Genomic DNA, 25224 nt, shown 5'->3' on the forward strand with positions numbered 1-25224 from the left:
GTTAAATGACCTGTAAAGAGAGATGGGAGGTCAATTCCCTGGTTGTGCCCACCACTTGGAAGGAAGTAACCATCTGTGGATCAACTCACACAGCTAAGTTGAGGTTTTATGTTGCTTCACTTCTGCTGCTTCTGCTTTTTAATTTTGTTTCTGTGCTTTCCTCGTAGATTGCATGAGAGGGTTTAGCTATAGCATGTTTTGTAGAAAGAAAAATATCCAAGGTTTTTCTTCTATAATAAGGTATAACCCATCCTTCTGATATACATGCAGTGACCATGTGTCCTTTATTATAAAGGACAGTCCCCCCCCCCCCCCCAGAAAGCTGTTATCTAGATTTGTTTTTGAAAGGCTCAGTTTTGTTCCTTTTTTCACATACATGTGAAAAGTTTGGAAACTGAATTGTATTTTAAAAATAATTTTACATATGCTCATTGGTTTTAGATAATTTTATTAAAATAACTGTTTTTAAATGGTTTTCTTGGTTTTGTTCTTGAATTTTTCTTTGTAAAATAAAGTTAAAAACAAACATTTTTTTTAAAAAAAATATAAACCTCTTTCAGACTTGCTCCTTTTTCAGGTTTGTCCTTTATTTTTTTCCAAAAAAAGTATGGTCACCGTAAGTATACAATATATCTAAAACCCTTCACACAATGGATATATACATATTAAAAACATTCCAAGTCTGGGCTAACCCCATATATCAATATTTTTAATTTTACACTCACATTACAAAATTTAGAAACCATAAACAGTTCAGGCACACTGTTAAAACACAGTATAAATTAAATTTGTTGTATAAATTCTGTACATAGGTAAATTACCTTTTATGACTGACTGAAGGGTTTGATAACATGGAACATGAATAATGGGTTTTTTTCATCACTAACAGCTATCATTTACTTGTGACCACATTGTTTTGAAATATTAATGAAAAGTGTGGCAAGCACATCACCATTATCGTTTTATAAAGATAGGTAACATCACAAAGCCATAATGCTCTTTATTTTCAAGTAACCTTAACATTTGATTGCCAGAGTGACCAAATAAGAGTAAGAATTGAGATCAGCAATAGAATTCTATGTTCTCGGTGATACATACATTCCAGTTTGACTTGAAATCTAAATCACAGTAGGAAGATCTGCTTTTTACAAATTTCAAGGCTTGGTTGGAATGGGGGAATGCTGCACATTATTTGGACTTAACACAGTTTGGAAACAGGTTGTAGTTTGAATATAGATAATACTGCTCGGCGTAGTGTTGTCTTGTTTTTTAAAGGTCTTTGTGACACAATTTCCATTTGAGGGCTTCCTCTCTCCCCCCCCCTCTCTCTTGAGATATCTATAGTTCCATTGATTAATAGATAATCATGCTTACATCTGATCATGAGACCCTTGGGTTTATTTTTCAATAGTAGTTTCTTGTAACATGCATGTATCTAAACATTGCTAAACAGTTCATTTAAAAAAAAGCATTTTAACAATAAAAAAAGCACTGTTAAGCAACCTTTAAGACTCTTGCCAAAATAATACAACCCTTAAAATGTTTAACCGGTGTTGCTGAAGTACAGTATAAAATAATTTATTTTTCTCCTGTTTTGGTCTACTACTAGTATTATCAGTACCAAATTGATCTCACACTGCTGTAGGTAATACTTTACATGTTGATTTCAGCTGAATTAATAATATAAGCTCAATGTATCCATAATGTCCCCAGGAATGTAGGCTGACTCAGAATAAGCTTTACCATTTAAGATAATGCAGTTTTCCCTTCATAGATGACACATGGGATTCTCTTGTTGAGAATCCTGCAGGGTTTGGGGAGGTCTGCTTTGCAAACCATCGTGTGTGACATATTGAAAGCTGGCAAAGGAAGTCAGCCTGGCAGAGTTACAGGTAGTCCTCTCTATCTACAACCATAATCCAGCCAAACATTTCCACTGCTAAGCAAAATAGTTGCCAAGCGCCTGATTTTTGATCATGTACCATGAAGATGCTGCAATGGTCATAGATGTGAAAACTGGTCATAAATCACTTTTTCAGTGCCTTGTAACTTCAAACAGTCACTAAACAAATGGTTATAAATCGAGGACTACCTGTATATCATTAATCCCTCTTCCTTCGTAGGATTTTCATTCAAGGGGAATTGAATAGGACAAGTAACTTTTTAAGCAGGGTAGGAGATAACAAGACTGCCAGGCATTTCCATAGCACCAATTATGGTTTGGTATTTACACATACAATACGCTGTATGGTTATTGTAGGTGGGATTCAGTAATTATTTTATTAAATGAAAACTGGCATCACATCAAGTTTTAAATCTAAAAACATCAAGTATTTTACAGGGAGTCACATTTACGGTCACATTTTAGTGACTGGTGCTAGTTATTAAAATTAGCTACTATAATAATAGTTAGATCAATGAAAGCTTTGTTTTGATCGTGCAGTTCATTCCTCACCTGTTTGAGAAGCAGACTGTTCCCATTCCATAGTGGTTCATGAAAGTTATTCATTGCCATAATTGATTCTTACTATACTTTTAGTGAAAGCAGCACCAATTCTAATGTATCTGACTGTTGCTTAGGTTTTGGATTATCTCCTTCTGAAACGTTTTAAATGGAATTGAAGTACTTTCATTCATCTCAAGATTTTACATTTCTGTAATGATGTGAATAATATTCCAGAACTACAGCTGAAAGAAATACTGCCTTTTTCTATTAAATGGATAACAAATTGCATTTCCAATCTTAGGCAGGCTGCATTTAAAAAAAATGCATTCAGTATGTCCATAACTCGGTATAAAATGACTGCCTTGCTCATTGTATAAGGTCAGACCAGAGGCTCGGTTTCGGCAGAAGACTGTGGATTCTTTCATAAACTTAGCAATTTTCAGTATGCAGAGCTGAATCCATTTATAATAGTTTCTGATGAAATAAAGGTGAATTATTTGGAATATTTTCCTCCTGTGAAACCTAGTATGTACTATTCATTCAATAAATTGGGTTTTATGCTTTCTGAAAAAATGTGTACAATGTATTCATACACTATATTGCCAAAAGTATTCGCTTACCCATCCACATAATCAGACTCAGTTGTGAGTGAATACTTTTGGCAATATAGTGTATTATGTATCTGAAATACAGATTTGCTTTGTTTTTTACACCTAGCCAAATCACTGTTTGCAAATGCAAATAATGAAATATTTGCAACCAATACTAGCTGCTATGAGAAATCAATCTCAGCATTCTAATATACATATATTATTTTATCACTCTTATTTAAGTAAGTAGAAATTCATTTGATCACCATTATCTCAGAAAGTCAAATATGTCAATTGTTAAAATCTGGCTACAGTTAGAGTTACTTTCAGACAAAGGTGAATTAATATAATCCTTGGATTTATTTAGTAGCATTTAAAGAGAAAAGGCTGGGTTCTCTTCAGCAAAAGAAAACATCACTACGTATGTTAAATTTTAAATACTTGATCTATTAAATCTAAGTCATTTTTTAGTAGATTATTATTAATAGGATAATCCCATTAGTATCAACTGTGGGATATTTAGTAATTCAACCCTTTGTAAATGCAGGAAATCCTGCATGAGAATATCTTCCAGATGGGCTTCTGGTTCAAAGGCAGCCAGAATATTGCCGCCTCCTCCACATTTTTTGTTATGTTTATTATGTTTTTAAGATTTGTATTATCATTGTTTTGGGGTTTAATTAGGCATTTTGCACTTCTAAGTTACAATTTGCTTTGCAAATGTTCTCATGCAGAACAATGAATTATCATTAAACCATTATAAAATGGCTCTTTCATCTTCTTCCTACCATTCAGTTAACATTCATCTTCCCTAACTTAAGCCCATTAGATTAATCCTGTTCTTCTGGAGCAGAAGCGAAGCAGCATTCGCTTGTTTTCCACATCAGACCGTCTGGTATTTGGAAAGTACCCATCTCATCTTTCTCATGTTTGTCTCATCTTTCTTAATTCTTATTCAAAAACATATACAGGACCAGACAAATCTGATTAGTCCCAAATAAGGAAGTATTTATTCTTGTTGCTAAATATTATGGTTCTATTAATGTTCATGGCACTGTTTTGTAGCTTTTTCATATTTGTTATAATCTGGAAACCTCATGTACCACTGTTAAACCAGATGTTGTCTACCATACATTAGTGTTCTGAATTTGAGCACACCTGAAGGCAGACATTTGCACTGTGTTATGCTGCAATTTATATGATCTTACTCAGCCTTCTATCAATTGCATTTTGAATGTGTTACTGCTATGAGGTAACAGTTATTCATACTATGGATCATCTGGGAAAAAGATTTCTCTGCGTCTAAGAGATGGATCAATAGTTAAAGTAGTATACACTCCTCATTCAAATGTTTCCTTGATTTAATGAATAATTGATAAGAACTCAATGATTCTAGAACTGTGAATTCATCTAAGAACGTCACTGCCAGCAAACACACAATTAGGACGTTTTGCCACAAAATATTTATCAGATGCTTTGCCATACTAGTTTTTGTACTTTTTTTCAATATCTATTCAGCAAGTAGCCCAATCCAAAAGAAACAATTCTGGATTTATTTTTGACACTTTGTTTTTTTCCTACATACAGTATTTTTAGACATATTTCTAACCTGTTTTCCTATCTATTCTAGTTCCATCAGACTGACCATTATTACAACTTAGATTTTCTTTTTTTCCTGTTTAAAATCTGAGACATCTACCTCACTATATTTTTGTGGCATTCCTCCATTTTTCAAAATTTACTACAGAAAAGAGCTAAGAAATAGAGAAATACATTTATCTTGCTTCCTATTCAGATGCAGAGATGGTTACTGAAGCGGTCTGAATACATCTATATCAGGGTGTCAAACTGGTGGCCCATGGGCCAGGTGCGTCATACGTAGGTCACCCCCACACCAGCTCCGGGAAATGGGAAAAGTTGCAAAAAGTCACGTGACGGCAACATGATGTGGCAAGTTTGACACCCATGATCTAGATAATTCAAATACTGTAGGTCTCTTGTAATAGCTACATGAAATAGCTACTACATTGCGACATAGTTGGTGCATAAACTGTTGAATTTGACACAAGTTTAGAATTGATCATACACAGTAGCTATATATATATATTTTCACTGAATTGGTTGCCTGAGGAAAATGTGCGCGTGCACAAAATTCTTTCTTAATCTGTCATAGGCCACAAATATCTAACTCGGGTCTAGATAGGTAGTCAGATCAACATATATATATATATTTATGAAAAATCATTCATTCAGACTGGTATGAAACATTTTCGTGCCAGCATTAGATATCGGCACACAGTGGAGTAGATGTGATGGAAAGAAATAGGTTGTCAAGAAGATTTGTGCAGATAAATAACTTAAGTTATATTCCAGAACCTAAGATTACTTTACTAAAAGAAACAAAAAGGCTCCTTGTGAGAATACCCAGAAGGAATATCATAGAATTTCAATACAGACATATTCAGAAGCAAAAGCCTATCTAAATTAAGGTTCAAACCTATCCAGTGCCTAATGACTGCTTTACTGTTCATGTAATACCAGTTGAAATTTTGACCAGCATGCCGAACTCTTGCATATGATGGAAGGCAGGAGTGAACTCTCTAAATTCCACTTATTGGTCACGGTGCCAATGTCCTATGTTGGAACTGGTTGAATCTTGGAATGCATTTAACTGATGCATAAAATATGTACATTGGCATGAGTCTCATCTATATACTGTATGTGGCATCAGCTACCTGTAATTCTCAAGCCAAGCCCACGCTGTGCTGGATATTACTTGCAAATGTCAGAATGTGAATTATGAGTCTTTCTGATACAATTTTATTATGAAAATGCCCCAGTTATTAAAATGAAGATTATCACTTTACTGCAATTCTATACAGTAAGCAGTAAGATATGGATTTGTTTTACTCCCGTTACTTATAAAAAGGCTATTTGAGTATAATTTGCAACCATTGCTTGCCCTCCCACTAAGCATTATGGCAGACATATTACTGCCTGATTGTTCATTCCCCATTAGTCAACTTTTCCTGTAGCTCCCAAATCTGTAGCCCTAAATGCATCTCGAAGTCAGGAATTCGAGAAAGAATGCCATAACTGGGAGGCAGTGGCCATCGCCTACACAGAGGAACCATAAAATAAGGGACCCATCTTAGGAACTTAGTATTGATAATTTCAGTGCAACAATTCATAGACTGTAAGACACATACGAGATAAGAGCCCTACTATCACATGATTATCTTTTCTAAAATATTTCTTTTCTCTGATAAAGAGAAAATAAGTAGGTGAAAGCAACTGTTGCAGTCCTTAACAGATTTCCTTTCTGTTAACGATGCAAGATTCTTTAAAGACTGTCGCATCTCAACAGTCAACAGAACTAGAGAATATGCTACATGCTTTATATCATAAGGGTCACGTGAGAAGTCATCTGAAGAGCTTAGGAGTTCACTATGAAGATCAAAGATGATTCGGACTCCAAACGGAAGGAGACATAACAAATCTTCAACAGATCAAAACTTTCAGTATTAAAAAAAGGACCACATGTGGGTCATTCATTTTAATATGGTTTTCTATTAGTCATTTATTTCCTGATGTTGGAATATTCTTCACTGAGGCTGAGGATTGTGGAGGAAAAATAGTCCTTCTCTATGTAGTAGCATAATGTAATTGGCAACATCTACTTTTCACAGTTCTCTTTGAGTTATTTATCAGATTCACCCTGCTTCTGAGATACAAACCCTGTACTCATCCGTGGAGACTGTTTTGGATTGCAGCACCATGACTTTTCTTGCTTTTTCTTTTAGAAAGTCAAGTTTAAATAGCAATAAGGACTTGGTTCTGATAAAGCCAAGATCAAATCTCTACTGGCTTTTCACTATAAGGTTCCATATTGGCTGTAGAAACACTGAGTGCAGTAAGAAGACTACTCACTAGAGTCTTTCTGATGAATCCAGTTAATCGCGTTAGAGAGCCACCAAACGCACACAAAAATAAACAATAAAATATTCTAAATCCCAAATAGGCATCTTTGGAATCCATAGTGCAAAGAGGTTTTGCTGACTTAGTTTCTTCTAGTATATTTATAGATTATTGTCTTCAGGTTTTTCCTAAGATAGTTGACCTACAAAACAAAAACACGAAAGCAGTAAAAATAGGGGAAACAAATATGGCATTAAGTTATTTAGAATTAATTTGGCCTCACTCATCTAAGTGCCAGATTTATAAAGGAAAACAGCAATTCAAGGCAGGAATAGCAACAATCAGTGTACATTCTCATCACAATGGGTAGCTACATTACAAAGTCATGAGACCAAATGCAGTTAGTTGAGAATAATTATGTATAAAAACTCACTTTTTATTATAACTATTTTCTCTGATCATGTTATCTTGATACATTATCAAATGTGTCACCTTTGTAAGCTGCCCGGAGTCACTGAGAGTGAGTTGGGCAGCCATATAATTTATTAAAAAATAAATAAATAAATATAGCTTGAAAACAACAAGACAAGTTCCAGAGAGAATTTTTTGCTAAACAGATGGCAAAGGTTTTTCCTGGAACCCCTACTGGGTTCATGAAGATCCAGAAATTGCGACAATGCTTTGCAGCATGCCCAGTTCCCATCCTCCATTAAATAAATGGAGCAGTAGGGATCTAGGGCTTTGAAAATCCAAATGCTGCTTTTTCATTAACACACACACGCACACACCACAATATCCAAACAGCTTCTATCCTGACAAGCCTTGAAAACCGGACCCCTTCCTCAAGCCTTGAGATAGGGAATGTGTGGGGCCCCTTCTGAAAATATGTGGATTACAATTTTATTGCTGCTGCTGAATGCCTATTGTTCTTCTGTATTATTTTAACTGTTTTTTAATACAATGTGACGCCCTGAATAATTAGGAATTTAGATGGCCTTATAAAAGCAATAAAGAAATAAATGGCTAAAATAGCCATTGCTTTGCAAACGTTATGATCTTACCTCTCAAGTAGCTTCGATAGACATTTGCACATACTAAATTATTTTATTTTATTCATACTTGTCCATCTTGTTGATCAGATTGTGTATTATATTTATAATATGCTTTCCCCCTAGAACCTCAAAGAGGCATATATAACACTGCTTCCGCCATTTTTCCCACAACCCCAAATCCTTGTTATATGGATTGCACTGACAGTGTGTCATCTCCTGAGCTTCCATGGTTAGGGGTGGACATGAAGTGGGAGTTTTCCTGGTCCTATTTCAACACCAATAAAGGAGAATATTTGTAGCTCAGGGTTGAAATGAGGGCCCTTGGTTCTCTCTGATCCTGGTTGTTTTCTTGCAGACATTTCATTACCCAAACTAGGTAACATCATCAGTGCTAATAAGGAGTGGGGTTTGGTCTAGCCACTAGAATATAAACTGAGAGCAAACCCCACTTCTTACTGGTATCCTTACTAATGATGCCACCTAGTTGGATAATGAAATGTCTGCAAGAAAACAACCAAGCTCATGGAGCATCAAGTACCTCTTATTTTAACACCTTAATTAATACAACACTCTGGCTTTCAACTTTCCATCATGAATTTCAGGGACCAACTGTAATAGGTTTTTTAAAAAATCTTCTGGCTTGTTATTGGAAATGTCTCTTATAGAAGGTTCAGTGACAAAATAGCATTCTCCAGGATAAGGTAGTCCATTTGTGGCTCCAGCTACATAGGCTTTAAACATTTTTTTTTGTATTGTAGGAATTCTCTCTAATTGGACCTCTGATTATTGTTCTTGTGATCAATGAAAACTAGTAGCTTAGACACCTAACATATTGAAGTGAAAAAACATGAAAATTCTATGCTATAAAAAGGATAAACAAAGAAAAATATGAAGAAAGCCTCAGAAAAGCCTTCTCTCAGAAAAATGAAGATTTCCATCCAGCATCATCTATGGGCTTTCATTTATATGTCCAAAGAGACTCTTAACATACTGTGTAGATATGTTTAAGTATGTGTTATGAACAAAGATGACAATAAAAATAGCAATGAACAAATATTGTAATAAATCATGCAATCATTACATTTGCATGTGCCCAAAGATATTTTAATTCCTATGGTAGCCTTTTATTTCTAGCCAAGTTTGTCATTATTTATGGATAAGAGAGAAGATAACCTTTTCAGTAGGCTATCCATCTTTTCTACACCAATACGAAATTTCAACTTGGATTAAAAGTATAAATACCTTAGGTTTTTCCATCTCTCTTTTTCTGTTTGGTTTTCTGGACTTTCACTTTCATAGGAAGCCAAATACAAACCTAAAAAAGTGAGATTGAAAAAACAAAAATCCATTACTGAATTACTAACAGTTAAAAGTTTAACAGTCTCACAAAGCAAAACTGGGTGCTTGTTAAAAGTAAGGAAACAATCTGCACAGCTAGGCCAACTTCTGTTCTGAAGATATTGTTAACGTAGCTTTACACTGAAACATAATTAAATTATCTGGTCATATTTCCTCTCTGGTTTGCCTAATAAGGCTGCCATCAATCTTCCAGATTTGAAAGTAAAATTTTCCCAGAGTCACCTGTACAGCCCGAGAACTGCTGGGTATCTCATTCTATCCACTATACAACTGAGGTCTATGCAGTCTCTTATCTGGCTGTTCCCAAGGCAGCATCGCTTTGCCCTGTCTCCCAAGGTCTTTTCCATGTACCCTTACAACAAATTAAGGCCTAGTTAAATACATACGTATATAACTTATATTAATTAGATTTTCAACAGAATTTTAAAAGTACCAATTTTAAGTTGAAAATAAGAATAATGAAAAACAAATAGGTAAAGAAGAAATAAAGAGAGAGAAATGAAAAAAGAAAAGGTTTTAAAGAAGTGGCTTCCAATCTTAATACTGGCTATAAATGCACTGAGATTTTACCTTCTCTCTCTTAGGTTGCATCATAATTTCCTTCTTTCCATAAGCTACCCTTTGTAATCATCAAATCCAATAAAAGCTTAGTTACTGTGCAGGAACAACTGCATTGGTATCTTCCCTTACATTAAAACAGAACTAGTAAACTTATTGTTTCACAGCCTTTCACATCTTGGATCCGGTATTTGCGTTCCTTTTCAAGCTGCCATGCTGATACAGTGAGGTAGCATATGGGAATCAAGCAAGTCAGATATCTCAACACTTCCTAGTGCATAAAAGGTAGGAGAATATTTTTGCTGTTGCAGTGATGTTTCCTGACAAAACATTGAAAATTCCTCATTTACTGGAAAAGCCAGCATTATCTCAGGAATGAATGAATATATATATATATATATATATTCAGCATGTGGGGGAGAAATTAATTTACATGCCCACCTGGAATCTGCATAGGATCATATTACACAAGGATGTACTACATAGGTATTTGTAATTACAGCTTAAAATTAATGGGTGTTTGGAGCATCCACATCTTAAAATGATAATAATTGGCTTCATACATCAAATAAAAACAAAGCTGTATCTGGACCCACCACATAACTGCATTTATGAGCCATATTCAAGCACTGAAGATTACATGATGGGAGCATAAGAAAGATACATTTATAGGTCCCACTTCTACTGTGCTCCTACTATCAATTTCCTTTTTCTCCATGTGCCGAAAGGCTAATATAAACCTTGTTGTACTTTGGTTTTTATACTAGAGGTAGCATTCTAAAGCATGTGAGAGCCATCACAGCTCAGATGACAGGGATTTGACTAAAAAACTGGGACTTACTAGGGTGTTCTCATTTTTGCCTAATACAGTTCTATTCACATGAGATTTACAAACCACCTAGAAATGAATCTGCTAACAGTGCACTTTCCTCCTGCTTTTCTTTGCAAAAGTCACAATACTTGGGAAAACAACATGGAAGTGTGAAGCCCATAGATGCCATGTAAGCCTTTCTGCCCATTCTTTGTTCTTAAAACAGCCCCAAAATACCTTTATTTCCATGCCTGTTCCACTGCATCAGACCCAAAACCCATTGCCTAAGATGAATGACCCATCTGCTGAAGTGCCCTTTGTCACTCCAGAATGCGAGAACCTTCAGGACGAACTGAATCTTTCTCTTTTATGGGACCAATTGTAATTGCTTCATTTGTTCATTTAAAGTTCTGACGATTTCTTAGGCATTTCAAAATTATTTTTTTACTTGCTGTATCTGAATGTATCTATAACCAATAATGTCCCAAATGCTTCATACCATTTTTGTGAATTAGTTTTAAGGACTTTTATTTAACAGTGCAAAGGTCACAAACATACCAAAAGTCTATAAAGCCTGTAGGCAGAGTTAATTCATCCGTGCCTCATCTCTGACATGAGGATAATTGGATATGACTGAATTAATTTATTATGAAAGGACACAGGGTAACATGATCTATCAAGAGGATAGGAAGAAAATCAGACAAAAGCTCCGTAACAAATGAGCATGATTAACTGCACCCAAAATAACTATAGTTTTTTCCAAGCATAGCACAAAAGGTAAATCTTCCTTTGCTGGGAGTTGGCCTCTACTTTCTGTGCCTGAAGCCATCACAAACATGATTTGCAAAAGAATAGATTTGTTTGGATGTTGTGCAACACTAGCACAGCAAGGCCTTCAGGTCTATTGCTCTGTGGAATGATTAACTATAAAAAGATGTCTTCCATAATCATCCTAATTGCTACCAATTGTAGACAATGTGGATTTGTACAAGAGCACATTCCCAAAAAACATATTTTCAGTCAATCATACAGAATAATATAGGTAGCAGTATCCATTCATGAAATCAGGGTGTTCTTACCATCTTCGGTAAAGATAGGGGCAGTATGTAAATAGTGGATTATATTATCATCACGCTCAAACGGACATTCAACTTGTTTCCATGTTATGAATTCTCCTACTTGTTTAGCCAGTTCCAAGAATTTCTGTATCAATTTTAAAAAGAAATGTTTAGATCAAAGAAAATAATATTCCAGAAAAATTAGGACTGAGGCTCCAGAATAATCCAATATTAATCTGATAATATGTCTGCAAAAAAATGAGAGTATGTGATCCCCGTGAAGCTTTTCTCTATTTCTGTAATGTGGAATGGATAAAATACTGTAATCTGGAATTCAACAGCTTATGTGCTTTACATAAATTTGCTGCAAGACTATTTTGGCAGCCTTCTAAAATTAGGTATCTCACTAATTAAGATTAAGTACTTATACAATATATGAATATAGCTAGGTATTGACATAATTATAATAATACATCATTAATTCCAAATCAGAGTCCTTCTTTAACTTCTTTACTATTACCTCTTACTTGACAGTAAAGGCTAAATTCTTGGTAAAGACTAAGTAAATATATGAAAAAATATCAAATTATAAATATATTGATGAAAATTCATTCATCAATATAAGACCTAAACAGTAATAATAACTGAAATTCACCACTAATAATCTATTTGAATAATTATTTATCATACATATTAATTAGATGGATTAATTATTTTTAAATACTCATTGGTATTAATAAATAATCATAAACCAAAGAATAATATATTCATTTGACATTTTTAACCTGATTAGGCATATTGTTTTAACACAATCCTTAGAATTTAGAGTAGTTTTGGTAGTGAATACTGATGCAAAGCTTTATTCCAAGGCTACTTCATTCAGTTTGAATTTGTAAAATATTATTTAAAAATTAAATGCTGATATTGCATATGTATAACATATGCAGGACCATAAACTGTCAATTATGTGTGTTATTCTCATATGGCTTCGGCAAACAAAATTGTCCCTTAAGACTTGGATCTCTGCCCCCGGGTGGTTTTTTTGGGGGGGGGGAGGGGGGAGATGTTTCCCAGTTCTGCATTAGCTGCCACAGCAGCTAATTTCCATTCCAACTGCTCTGCAGGGTAGCTACTGCTGCTTCCCAGGTCATAATCCTCCCCAAAATACCTCATTTTCTTAAGTGATAAGATGGAACAAACAATTTGATATGATTCTCCTTCCCTGCAAAATTCTACTGGAAGAAAACAGGCCCTGTTTGATACCCAGAGCAGGAAAGGGATATAACAGAAAAATAGTTGTGGAGAAGGGGAGCTAAAGAATCCTATAAGGAGCAAAAGATAATTTTGTAGGCAATGTAAATATTGATGTTTCTGCCTCTGACTACATCCTCTTCTATCACCTGAACAGATCCCTTTGATCTTCAGGGGATGTTTTTTTTAAAGGTGGGGAAAGGAGCTGAGAAAATTCTGATGTGTAGCTAACTGGTGTGCAGCCCTTGTACACATGCAATGCATTTGTGGTTTGAAAAGAATATATCTTGAAATAAGATTGCAAGAATCTCTTTTTAAGAAACAAAAGCACCATGGCACAGAAAACATTTGCTGTGATAAATAATACTTGCTGTGCTTACTTCAAAGTTGACATGCCCATTTGGAAGGCGGTTTGCACATCCCTCATTCAAAAAATAAATATCTTTGATCAGTAGGCTGAAGAAGGGGATCACAATCTGTGAAGAGAATGGCATAACAATTGTCTCTGGTTGTTCTATTATTGATGCACAGAAAAACAACTCACACAAAGTAAAGAGATTAACTTTTCAATTCTAATGAACAAACAGTAATGTGAGCTAGGCCTAATGGTTCCATGAAATATCTGCAGGGCTGAACTAATCTTCTCTGCACGCACAAAGGCAAAGGACACAAACATAGGTACAATAATTCCACAAAGACTAAATACATTGCAGGTGTTTGACTGATTAAGTATTATTGTTTAACAGGTTAATATTTAATGGGTAAATAAGATCATTTTATGCAAAGGAAAATTTTAATGTGAATTTAGTAAATATCAACAATCTACAGAGGGATCTACAAAGCCAAGTAAACATTGACAATTAATCCTCTTTAGCAAACATATGGAACAGATATTTGTGACAAAAGCCCGTGATGCATGCAGCAGACATTCCCACATATGAATAAAATATGTTCAGTTATGTTGTAACACTGGCACCCATGGATAAAATGCTTTTTATACAGAGCTTGATTTTGTTACGGATCAACACCAATGAAATCAAGTGAAACAACATGGGTTTACTTTAGCTATATTATCCTTTATATAATATTCCCTTCTATTTCCCTAATAATAGCCCCATGAGGTGGGTTGGTTCAAGAGAAAGTAAGCGTCTGAAAGTCACCATCTGGTTTCTATGGCTTTGGGAAATAGAGCTCACAATCCCTTGGTTTCTAATCTAGAGCCTTAGAAAATACAATTGCATGTATTCTATGTGTGGTTATGTGTCTATACACAAGCACACACACAGAGAGTAGCAATATTTATCAGCTTAATCTGAAGACGTATACTGCAGACAAGAAAAAGAAAAAGAGGGAGTGAGAGGGAGAGAGGCAATCTTAGATTTGTTTAATATGAAATTCTTTTTTTTTGAAATTTTTTTATTGTTTTAATTAAATGAAAAACACACACACACACAAAATCATTCTTCATTACATCTTCCAGAAAGCATGTCGATTGGTTACAAATAAATTTTGTGCGTTACTACCACAATCATTCTTTATACTTCATTCATATTGGATTGTACATTTTAAATCAAAGATCTTTATGTATTTTACGATCAATGTACCATTATTCTCATTTAACTATAATTGTTTGAAATTTTTTTATTGTTTTAATTAAATGAAAAACACACACACACACAAAATCATTCTTCATTACATCTTCCAGAAAGCATGTCGATTGGTTACAAATAAATTTCGTGCGTTACTACCACAATCATTCTTTATACTTCATTCATATTGGATTGTACATTTTAAATCAAAGATCTTTATGTATTTTACGATCAATGTACCATTATTCTCATTTAACTATAATTGTTTAAACATACTTTTATCTAGAATCATTTATATTTAAAGACACAACCACATACTGGCATTCGCTATTTCTATAAACCTCAGGCTTATACCCAATTGCTTTCACCAATGCCAACACATATAAAATCATTAAAGATTATCCATTAACATTTCGTTATTGTTGTTGTAGTTATCTAACATCTTTATAATAAATCCAGACATAAATTTATTAATAGAATTTATAAGTACCCAGGAGAGATTACATCTTTATAACAAAATCCAAAACAAAAAAGTATTAATAAAATTGATAAATCTTTTTCCCAGGTTCCAAATTATAGTTTATATCCAAATTGTTTTTACTAATTAAAGTTATTATTTCATTATTATTATTATCATAAAGGGTTATTTGTTAACGAATAAACATTTTAAAAACAAAGACATTCTATAATCATCTACAAAATCCCACTTATTAATCACCAAGGACTAACTAAGTTTTTAATTATCAACACTCCTTGTCGACCTGTGTCTTTCCAGTAACAAAACAATCTTATCTCTTCAGCCAGTAACATTTCATTATTGTTATTGTACTTATCTAACATCTTTATAAGTCTAAACAAAAATTTATTAGTAGAATTTATAAGTACCCAGAAGAGATTACATCTTTGTAACGAAGTCCAAACTAAAAAATATTAGTAAAATTAATAAATCTTTTTCCCAGGTCCCAATTTACGGTTTATATCCAAATTGTTTTCACTAATTAAAGTTATTATTTCACTATTATTATCATAATGGATTATCTGTTAATGAATAAACATTTTAAAAACAAAAACATTCTATAAGCATCTACAAAATCCTACTTATTAATCACCAAAGATTAACTAAGTTTTTAATTATCAGCATTCATTGTCAACCTGTCTTTCCAGTAATAAAACAATCTTATCTCTTTAGCCAGTTGTTGCGTCAATTCTCTTATTAGCTTCTTTATAGAGTTCTTAAAAACTTCTTTCCGCACTTTTTTGCTCAGAAGATCTCTCATATAGTCTCATTGCCCTTCAGCTGGTATTAAAATTAACATGTCTGATTATCAGACGTCTTTCTAAAGCTGTTTCTCTTCTTAATTTCATCATCAAAACCATATCTTGACAAGAGAGGTAGAGCTCCGGATAGTCAAATTCACCCTTTCAATATCTTTTCACTTTCACTCATGGGTGCTTCATTAGTAGGTTCATCTGTTATCTTGCTTTTATCTTCTATATCTTCATTCTCTTCTTTAGTTATTGGAGCTCCAACCCCTTCATCTTTTGCTATGCATAACAATAATTTATCCAACTTCTCATCAAATATCTCGGATCCTTCCAATAAATTTTGAAGTCCATCCAAAACATCTTGGAGACTTAAGGCTTCCTCATCTGTATATAGATACATATTTCTGAAAAAAGAAAAATCTAAACTCCACTGCCACTCTCGCTTTCAATATCTCTTTGATGTATAAAAATACTTCTTTTTTGAATTCACTTATGAATTCTTCTAATTTTTTCAGAGATGGAGGGTTCTATCTTTTCTTTTCCTTCTCTTGCCCAAAATATTTCTCACAGACACCTGCAAAGGAACAGTCCGTGTCCTTGAGATGTTATCAGTCCACAAACAAGCTGCAAACCCTCCAACTTCAGTAAAATCAAGGAAAGTAGAACAAAGGATACATTGTTTCAAAAGAAAAAGAAAAACCAAGTTCCGGCTTCCGAATGGCAGATTCAACTTTCTCTGATTCGTTTCAGGATTAAAAAAAAAAAAAAGCAAAAGTCTCCAAGTATCTTTAATAAAATTTAATAAATAGTAGGAGGAAGGATTGTTAAAATAAAAAAGAAGTTTTAGTTCAGCCGAAAAATAAGGTAACAGGAAATAGAAGAAAAAATCAATTCATTCACTTAAGAGGAGAAACGGAAAGCGTTACAATCACTTCAATCCACAAAACGTTGTTACATAGAAAAAAAAGGAAAAAAACACTAAGGCAGTCCAATAGAGATAAATTTCGCCGCTTTATTCTTAGCTTAAAGGACTAATTTATCCTAGAAAAAAAAAGTTTCTTTGGGTGATCATTCTCAAAGAAAAAAATATCTCACCAAATAGACTCACTTTCACTTTCACTGCCTTTCCTCCGGAGCCGTCTCCGACTTTATCAGCCTGGGGGCTGTCTATTTACTGCCGCTTTGGAGCCCTTCCCTTGGGTCAAATAGGGACTTTGCGATGTCCCTGTGACCAGCAAGGATTTGTCTCCCTTTCACCGTCTCTCCGGGACGGCTTAGGTCCATATGGACCATTACAGCTGTAAAAGAATCAATGGCGGTCTCGGACTATCGAGACCGCACATTGTGTCATCGCGATGTCTGGCTCTCCCAAGTTTTTAATATGAAATTCTGAGATCAGAAACCATTGCTCAAACAAATGGTTTTCCTATCTATGCTAGGGAAGAGGGAGGAATCATTCACATTGTCCTGCAATGAAATCAGCTACTCTTGAAGCTGAGAAACTGAAGGTGCGATGTTCTTCTCCCAAGTTTGCTTTATCAGCAATGTCAGTGACTGGTGATAAAAACTGGAATGCTGTCAATCAAATCTCCAGAGCCCATAGATACCAATAAACAAGTCAATCATTTGGATACATCTTCAAGTTATTTGTGATTCTTTCTCTACACTGTACTTAAAAGAGAAAACAAGCAATTTGCTTTCTTTTGGATGTACATAATAAATAGATCATTCGGTTTCTCTTCCTATTATACTCTGCTAGTAAAAGTTCGGCCTTAAAACACTGTAAAAGAGAAAATGAAATACATTATCACAAACTGCAGAGCAATGATAGGACACAAGTATCCATTCTATAACTATAGACTTGCTAATTACTGCATGGGTAACAAGTAGCTGCAAGGAAGTCCTATATAAAACCTAAACAGCAGCCCCTGAAAAAGCTATAAGAGAATTCCATTGACAATATTTTGGACTCTTTTACAGATCATGCTGTGTGTGTGTGGCCTCTGCGCTTAGTGGCCAATGCAAATATTACCCTGAACCAAAGTTCACAGAGCATCTAATGGAAATTTCACACCACAGAAGGCTGACTCAGCTCCCTAAAATATTGGGAGATTAAACAGATTTCATAGTTGACTCTGATGGGGCAAAACTGTGGTGGAAATGCATAATGAAATATTGTGGAAGTTGGCCTTCCTGTTTTTCTCTCTTAACATCAGAGAAGCAGGTGTGAAAATCTGCTGGTGCACCATTTCTATTCATCTGTGTTAAGGAGGTTTTTAGAGAATAGGAAGAAAGTATGTAGGAAGCACAAAAGGCTAAACCCTACAATGACTGTATTATAAACTGATGTTGGATTCTTTATTTACCAAAAGTTACATCAAAGTATATCTGTCATCTTCCAATAAGACGTCGAACAACTCTGCATGGACTCAGTAAGTTTCTGAACTCAATTCAGATTAAGAGCTACAAGGTTCAAGACCAAAACAGCTATTGAATTGCTGTTTCCTGCATGAGCCCATCCATCCATCGTGACCTTTTTGTGACTCTAAAATCATGTGAAATAAGAGAGATTTTTTTTCCAGCAGCAGGAAAGAATAGATTCCTTGTTTTATAAAACTCTGAGAAAGAAAAAAGGCATAATGTTCACATCCCACCATTCCCTTCTCATTGCACTTTATTTTGGTGCTTTCCTTTCCTTTCACTTTCCCTCTCTTTGTCTGTTGATTGACTGATGACTTCAGAGGACTGAAATAATGCTCAAGATTATATTTTCACTGACTGAAAGTATAAATCTATCTGATTTTCTCAAACATCAAATTACACTTTCAATGTAGCCCCTTGCATCTCTGTGCCCAGGGTAACAGGATCACCCCATGCAAGCAGCTCTAGCTATTTACCCTTAATTAGTTTTCCAGCAAAACGTTGCTATTTCTCTCTGTTTTTAATATGCTAATTCAACCATTTTTAATTGACAGGAGTTTGGATTTTATTTCTGTCACACTGAGTTCATCTCTCTCCATGCTGCCCTTTATTGCTTCTTTTTTTCATATGCTGGTTGTATAAATTCCTACTGCTTTTTAACTGCCTCATATCCAATGTATGTTGATATAAATGGTAGAAATAACAAAATTGAATAATTTCAGGTAAAACTGTAAAGGGATGGATGCCAAGCTCCCAAAAAGCATTGATGGCCAAGATTCTATGACATTATTTTGACTTTCCTATTTAGCTTCCTTTATTCTCAATACACCAAATTAAATTCATCAGGCAGTTGCTTCTTGATAATGCTCCTTTAGAATGCAATGGATGTGAATGGCACATGCTTGAATGTGTTGAAGATTTGCAAGGCAAATAAGATTGTCAATTAAAGTGTTAAGATATTCATCTCTTTAATTTGCCTAAAATAATTCACTTCATGATATTATATATGCCTAAATTGAAATAGCAGATTGTCTCTTACACTCTCTTTATCTTTATCCGTACAGATCTTGCTTCTGGCAGTTCACAACTCCAAGCTTCTAGGCTGACAATTTTTAACTGTTTTTTTAAAAAAGTAGTTACTGCCTAACATAAGAAATGTAGAAAAATATTATGTTTTCTTTATTCAAGTGATAAAGAAACCAGCCAACAACTCTAAGCACCCTATTTTATACATACCCTTCAAAAGACAAGAATGGAATTTGGTTATAGGATCAGCAATGAATAATATTGCCCTTAAATAAGTAATCATAAGATTTTATTACATTTTTCCCAGCATGAATAAAGATATTGTCTACTGGATCCTTCTATGAGGTAATAATATTTTAGAAAGGGGTAAAACATCTGCTTCCAGATATTATTAGATTCCAAATTTCATCTTCCCTCTGCATCATGTTAAATGTTGAGGGATGTTGGAAACGATACACTTGGTTCACCCATAGTAATCATATAATTTAATTAATTTTTACTTAGAATGATATATGAACCTACCTATTATGGTTTAATTGTATCTACTTAGCAAATATTTCTAAATAAATCATCACATAAAGTTCTACATGAATACAGTTTTCTTGGCAAGGTATTATTTGTTTTTATCTTATCCTTATTATTTTTATAAATAATTCAAGGCGGCAAACATACCTGATACTCCTTCTTCCTCCTCTTTTTCTTACAACAGCAACCCTGTGAGGCAAGTTGGGCTAAAAGAGAGCAAGTGGCCCAAAGTCACCCAGCTGGCTTTCAAAGGTAAGGCACAGTCTGCTGGTTTCCAGCCTGGTGCCCTAACCACTAACCCAAACTGGCAAGTTTGGGATAATCACAAAGGCACAAGCAGTGCTGTTTTTAGTTATGTGACAATCTTGTAATTCTGCATGTATGACATCCCCACAGCTTTCCTTTATGGAAGGAGAAATACTGTTTTACACACTCAATGTGTAGTTAGACTGCAAGGCTAAAATTGGATGTATCCAAGTAGAAGCCCATGTTTTATCACAAGCACCTGTCTTTCAGCCTCACTCACTTCGCCGGGCAAGGATGAAATCCTGGAGGTGGCATGTAAAACATTTACAGTTATAATAAGAATGTTACCTTTTCCCTGTTGCTATGTGCTGTTAGGGACCGATGAGCAGCTCCCCTTAAGGCAGTCCTGTAGTTGTAAAAATTGCCAGTAGGATCCATCTGGTGCTGAAATAAGAGGGAGTGGTGGGGTGTGAAGAGAGAAGGGCCATGTGTAAGTTCTCGAGTCAGATAAAAGCTGGTATTATCTTTCCATCACAAAGTTTATAACTTGATAAAAAGACTACATCACACAAGTGAATTGAGAAGATGACTTGATTTTTCCCCCTGCAGATCAGTCACTTTCTGTTATCTCCTTTTATTCTCTCTCTTTATGTTTTTATGGAATAAATTCCTAAGGAGGCATATAGTACGCTTCCTAATGCTAATTTTTTGGGGGTATATGGCTTGTTCTTACTTTATTTGTGGTTGTATCAGGATTGAAATGAATTTACTCTTCTGTGAGAACTTTTCCATTCTGGGATATCTGGGTGAAGAATCTGACATGGTATGAGAATTCCATTTAATCATGTGACCCTCGATTATGAACATTCAAGTCTCAACAAACATACAACTCTCAACGTATTACCTCAAGAATAAAAAACTTGGCTGTTTTCACTTTTGACCAGGTCTTCTTTAGCCTAGAAACTGGACTCATGTTCATTCCAGCTGGAGGGAAAGAAGATGACCAATAGAGGAGAACATTAAGAAACAGAATAATTGTTGAATACCCTTAAAGCGATACAGAAGTGACATGGGCACACTTACAGATGATTGCCATCAGTGAATTAAAGTTCCCTATGTTAAAGCACTCTCGGGCGACATCAATGAAGAATTCAATGACTTGTGCCCTCTGCTTCTTTTTGGCAGGCTGTAAATAAACAAGAAGATGAAAATGTAAAAAAATGATTGAAATGTCATCACTCCATCAATAGGAAATGTCTTATTTTTTTACTGCGCAATCCAATGGTTTAGCATGTTGGATAATCTCATTCAAATCACTTTGATTATTGACATTCACTCCTGGTAGCTCTAGGAATCAAAATTCCAATTAGACAGTGACTGAAGCCTAGTATACCTTTAAAAAAATAAGTCTTCACTGCTGATCTGACAAACGTATACACAAAAGACAATTAATTCCAGAAATATCCTGTCTAGCAAATTATCAGTGCAATGACAACTATTATAATTTTTTCCCAGGCTTTAATTAATTAGACAGGCAGTAAAGGCATTCGCAATGTCGGTCTTAGTTCTGTAGACCACAAATAAGTTCATCTTTTCTCCACTGTCTATGTTAGATGGGACTCTATTTCACCATTAAAGAGTGGCAGTCTTCTTGGACTCAGAGTTTCTGCTCAATGAGCAGATGGGAGCTGTAATCAGGAAGGCCTTTCCATAGCTTCATCTGAGTCTGTGGTTTATTTTCTAGATCAGGGATTCTTCAGATAATACTTGTGTCCTGGTCACCCCATTGTTTGACTACTGCAATATGCTGTACAGGGAGTCACCCTTGAAGTTTCAGCTGGTCCAGAATGTAGCAGTGTAGGAAAATAATGAGCATGCTTTGGTATGCCCATGTAACACTTATACCTTGGTTGCCAACCTGCTTCAGGGTGCCATTCAAGGCGCTTATTGTTTCCTTATAAAGCCCCAAAAGGCATAGATATCACTTGTCTCCCATAGTATCTGCCTGGCCAATTTGTCAATTAAACAATGCCTTCTATTGGGATCCTGGAAATGTGCCTTCTTTGGAGAACAAAAAAACATGACCTTGATGGATGGAGGGAAGATCTGTTATCAGGGCAACAAGCAGATAAAGATTGGAGAAACTCAGATTAGTGGCTGAAAGCATCTCAGGCATCCCCCAACTTCACTCGAAGATAATAGAGAAAAATTCCAATAATAAAAATAGTTTTTGGCACCCCTAGAATCTGTTTCTTGATTTGGTCTACCTTGTAAGGTTGATCCTTTCTCCCTAGCAGTATATGCTGTCTACAATGAGTTTCTCCTTGATTTCACCATGCTGATGTTTTGAAGGACCTTGAAAACCTGGGTTTTCACCCAGGCCTTTGGCAAGTATGAGTGTCAACCCTCCTTTGGACTACGTGAGATTCTTTCATTCCCATCCAGTTTTCCCTCATTCTTCCCATTTTCATTCTTCATTGTTGTCTATCACTGCATTTTTTTTCTTGTTTTTAATGTTTTTTTTAATTTGTAACCACCCATGGTCACTGAGAGTTGGGCAGCATCTAAATGTAAATAATATTAATAGTAATAAGAGCTGAAGAGTCATATAGGTTAGATTTATATCTTAAATAAATTTAACCTTAAAATCACATTTATTTTTTGTGACCTAGATCTGTTCCTTTCTTTGCCTTGGGCTAACCTTCTTTGTGGAGTATGAGCTCCAAGAATGCCACTCAATAGCCAAGTTTGATCTCTGGCTTCTCAATCATTCCACTCCCACTATACCAAAATGATTGCTTCATCACTGCATCGATAGCCTGATCATTGCTTGAGGTTTACTGCAACATTTCTGTGAAATGCATGCAAACTTAACGCTTTTATTCATTTTAAAAAAGACAATCTCGCTCAAACAATTATTTTTAATGAGAGAAGAAAAAAAACAATCCTCCATAGAATTTATTACCAAATGCTTTCAAAATAATCATAATGATGCCATCAGTATAACAGGATCTGACTTACCATACAGATTTCTGTTGCTACAAGATAGCAGAGTCTATTGAACCATTTCACATAAGCCTCAAGATTACTAGTCTTCTTCTGTTCACTGAAACAAGGCTGGAAAATAAAATAAAAATAAAAAAGATAAAACATGACATGAACTAAATCCTCCAGGGTTTTTTTTTTCTGAAGTTTTGTTGTTTTAAATTATTGAAGGTATCTAAAAATGTTGCTCAAGAGACAACTGTATATTTTTGAACATGTTCACATGTGTACACACGATTGCCTGACAGGCTGGGCATGTGGAACTCTGCTTTAAATATAAAAAGATGGGAAGTGTCAGATGTCTTTGATTTCACAGCCTACAGCCCTTTCTGCAAATCAAATCGATGCACGATGAGCAATTCTGTTTTGCCAACAGCAACTGTTCAGAATGCTCCCCACCCCCACCCCATCTACACTCACTGAGATATTAACAGGGAGGATAGTGCTATTTGCAAAGAGCAACAAGAATCTGGAAAATGAAATCAGAGGAATGTCCTTTTTTGTGTTAACAGTCACATTTCATCTGGGCCTTTAACAAAGTAGTTCTCCAATGTTGACAAATGCAATGGCTGACGCTGCCGTCGGAGTTGTCTAACATAAAACAATATTTCTGAGAATGAGAAGGGAAGACAAGGGAGCAAATGCCCTGGTTCTTGATTGGAATGATATTTGCTTTGAAGAATTGTTTCTTTCAGAAGATAATACCTTTGCTACTGACCTCTTTATCTTAACCTACCTCTATATCATCAGTTGCCGTGAAACAAGTCACCCAAATGGCAAAATTCATCAGCAAATGTCATTCTTGTGACCTAAACTTTTTAGACAGAGGTTCCTAGGCAACCACTCACAACTGGGACCTCCCAGTTTTCTTTCAAATGAATTTCAATCTAGAGACTTAAGATGCAATTCAATAACATCTACTCTGTAGCTATTCCCACTGAGTCCAGTGGGACTTGTTCCCAAGTTGGTATGCACACTCTACAACATTAAACTACTGAAAAAGATTCCAGCCACAGAGAGTATTTTAAAAGCATTTATGAATCTGTATTTTGAAATATTTGTTCAACTTTTAGCAACCGCTAGAGGGTATCAGGAAATATTAGAACAAATATCTCTTATTAATGTTATCATTTCCAGCTCAGGCCTTAAGGATACAATAAATCAACGAGGAGGAAGTTTTTATGCAGAGAAAAGGGGATTCCCATAAGTGGAATAAATATAGAAAAAGATGCCATTGGGATTTTTGGGTTTCACAATATTTGCAAATTTCTCCATTGCAGAAAACATCTCCTAAGGCTAAAGTTGATTAATGAGAGATGATGGAATTTTATGTAAAGCAGGAAATACCTTTAAAATGCAAGCAGCCTAAAGCAAATTCAGTGTGATGGAATATAACTAGAAAAGAAATAACATTGCTGTTGTGGTTCACGGCAAGAGGCGGCAAAAGTCATTTAAGAAGTGACTTAAGCATCCTTTTCCATATACAGCAATCTTGCTTGGGATGGTATTGGCTAGTTAACAAATTATTTTGAGTTCTATTTGCTACTACATGTCACGATGTTAAAAAGTTTGCTAGGCCTGAACTGCCTAAACTGATACTCAAGAGTTAAACTAAGAAAGCTTTATTGCGCAGGTCATAAAACAAAAAAGGGTTCTTATCTGAAAGTGATTTATTGCGCACGCGTTACACATTCCAAAAAATTCCTCTCTTCTTTGTTCGGCAGCCAACTTTTGGCTGACGAAGCTTTCATTATCAAAATGTAACCAATTAGTTACTTTTGTTTTTCATTTACTTTTATTATTTCATTAATTAAAGTTTGTTTATTAATTAGAATATTTTCTTAAAGAGTATTTCTTTTCTAAATATCTCAAAAGATATGCAGAAGGGAATCAGCCACGGTTCATCGATCTCTAACAGGGTGTTTTTTTCCCCTGACAACTTGGTAGCAGAGGATGGTTTTTGATGATACAAGCTGAGATGACTACAATTTATGGCTGTATTTTCCCTTCATGCTATCTAAAGATAACCGACTAAGGCTAATTAGCCATGTCGAAGAAGAGAA

General features: G+C 35.0%; 1 protein-coding gene across 4 annotated transcripts in view; it reads right to left on the bottom strand.

Annotated features, from left to right (window-relative positions):
- Window positions 1–569: 569 nt before the first annotated feature.
- The window catches only part of RASGEF1C (RasGEF domain family member 1C), a 112192-nt gene continuing 87537 nt past the window's right edge, over window positions 570–25224 (bottom strand). For 3 of the 4 annotated variants that reach the window (XM_081941976.1, XM_081941975.1, XM_081941977.1), the window contains exons 7-14: window positions 23138–23233; window positions 21200–21302; window positions 21021–21100; window positions 20465–20560; window positions 13424–13519; window positions 11814–11937; window positions 9249–9321; window positions 570–7156 (exon numbers count right to left, since the gene is read on the bottom strand). In XM_081941976.1, coding sequence (XP_081798102.1) covers window positions 7132–7156; window positions 9249–9321; window positions 11814–11937; window positions 13424–13519; window positions 20465–20560; window positions 21021–21100; window positions 21200–21302; window positions 23138–23233 — 693 coding nt within the window. In that variant the 3' untranslated portion in view covers window positions 570–7131. Of the gene's footprint in view, window positions 7157–9248; window positions 9322–9935; window positions 10195–11813; window positions 11938–13423; window positions 13520–20464; window positions 20561–21020; window positions 21101–21199; window positions 21303–23137; window positions 23234–25224 lie in introns of all 4 variants that reach the window. The other variant, XR_014174431.1, reaches the window with a different exon arrangement.

Source organism: Natrix helvetica (genome assembly GCF_964273705.1).
Source record: "Natrix helvetica genome assembly, chromosome: 1".
NCBI lineage: Eukaryota > Metazoa > Chordata > Lepidosauria > Squamata > Natricidae > Natrix > Natrix helvetica.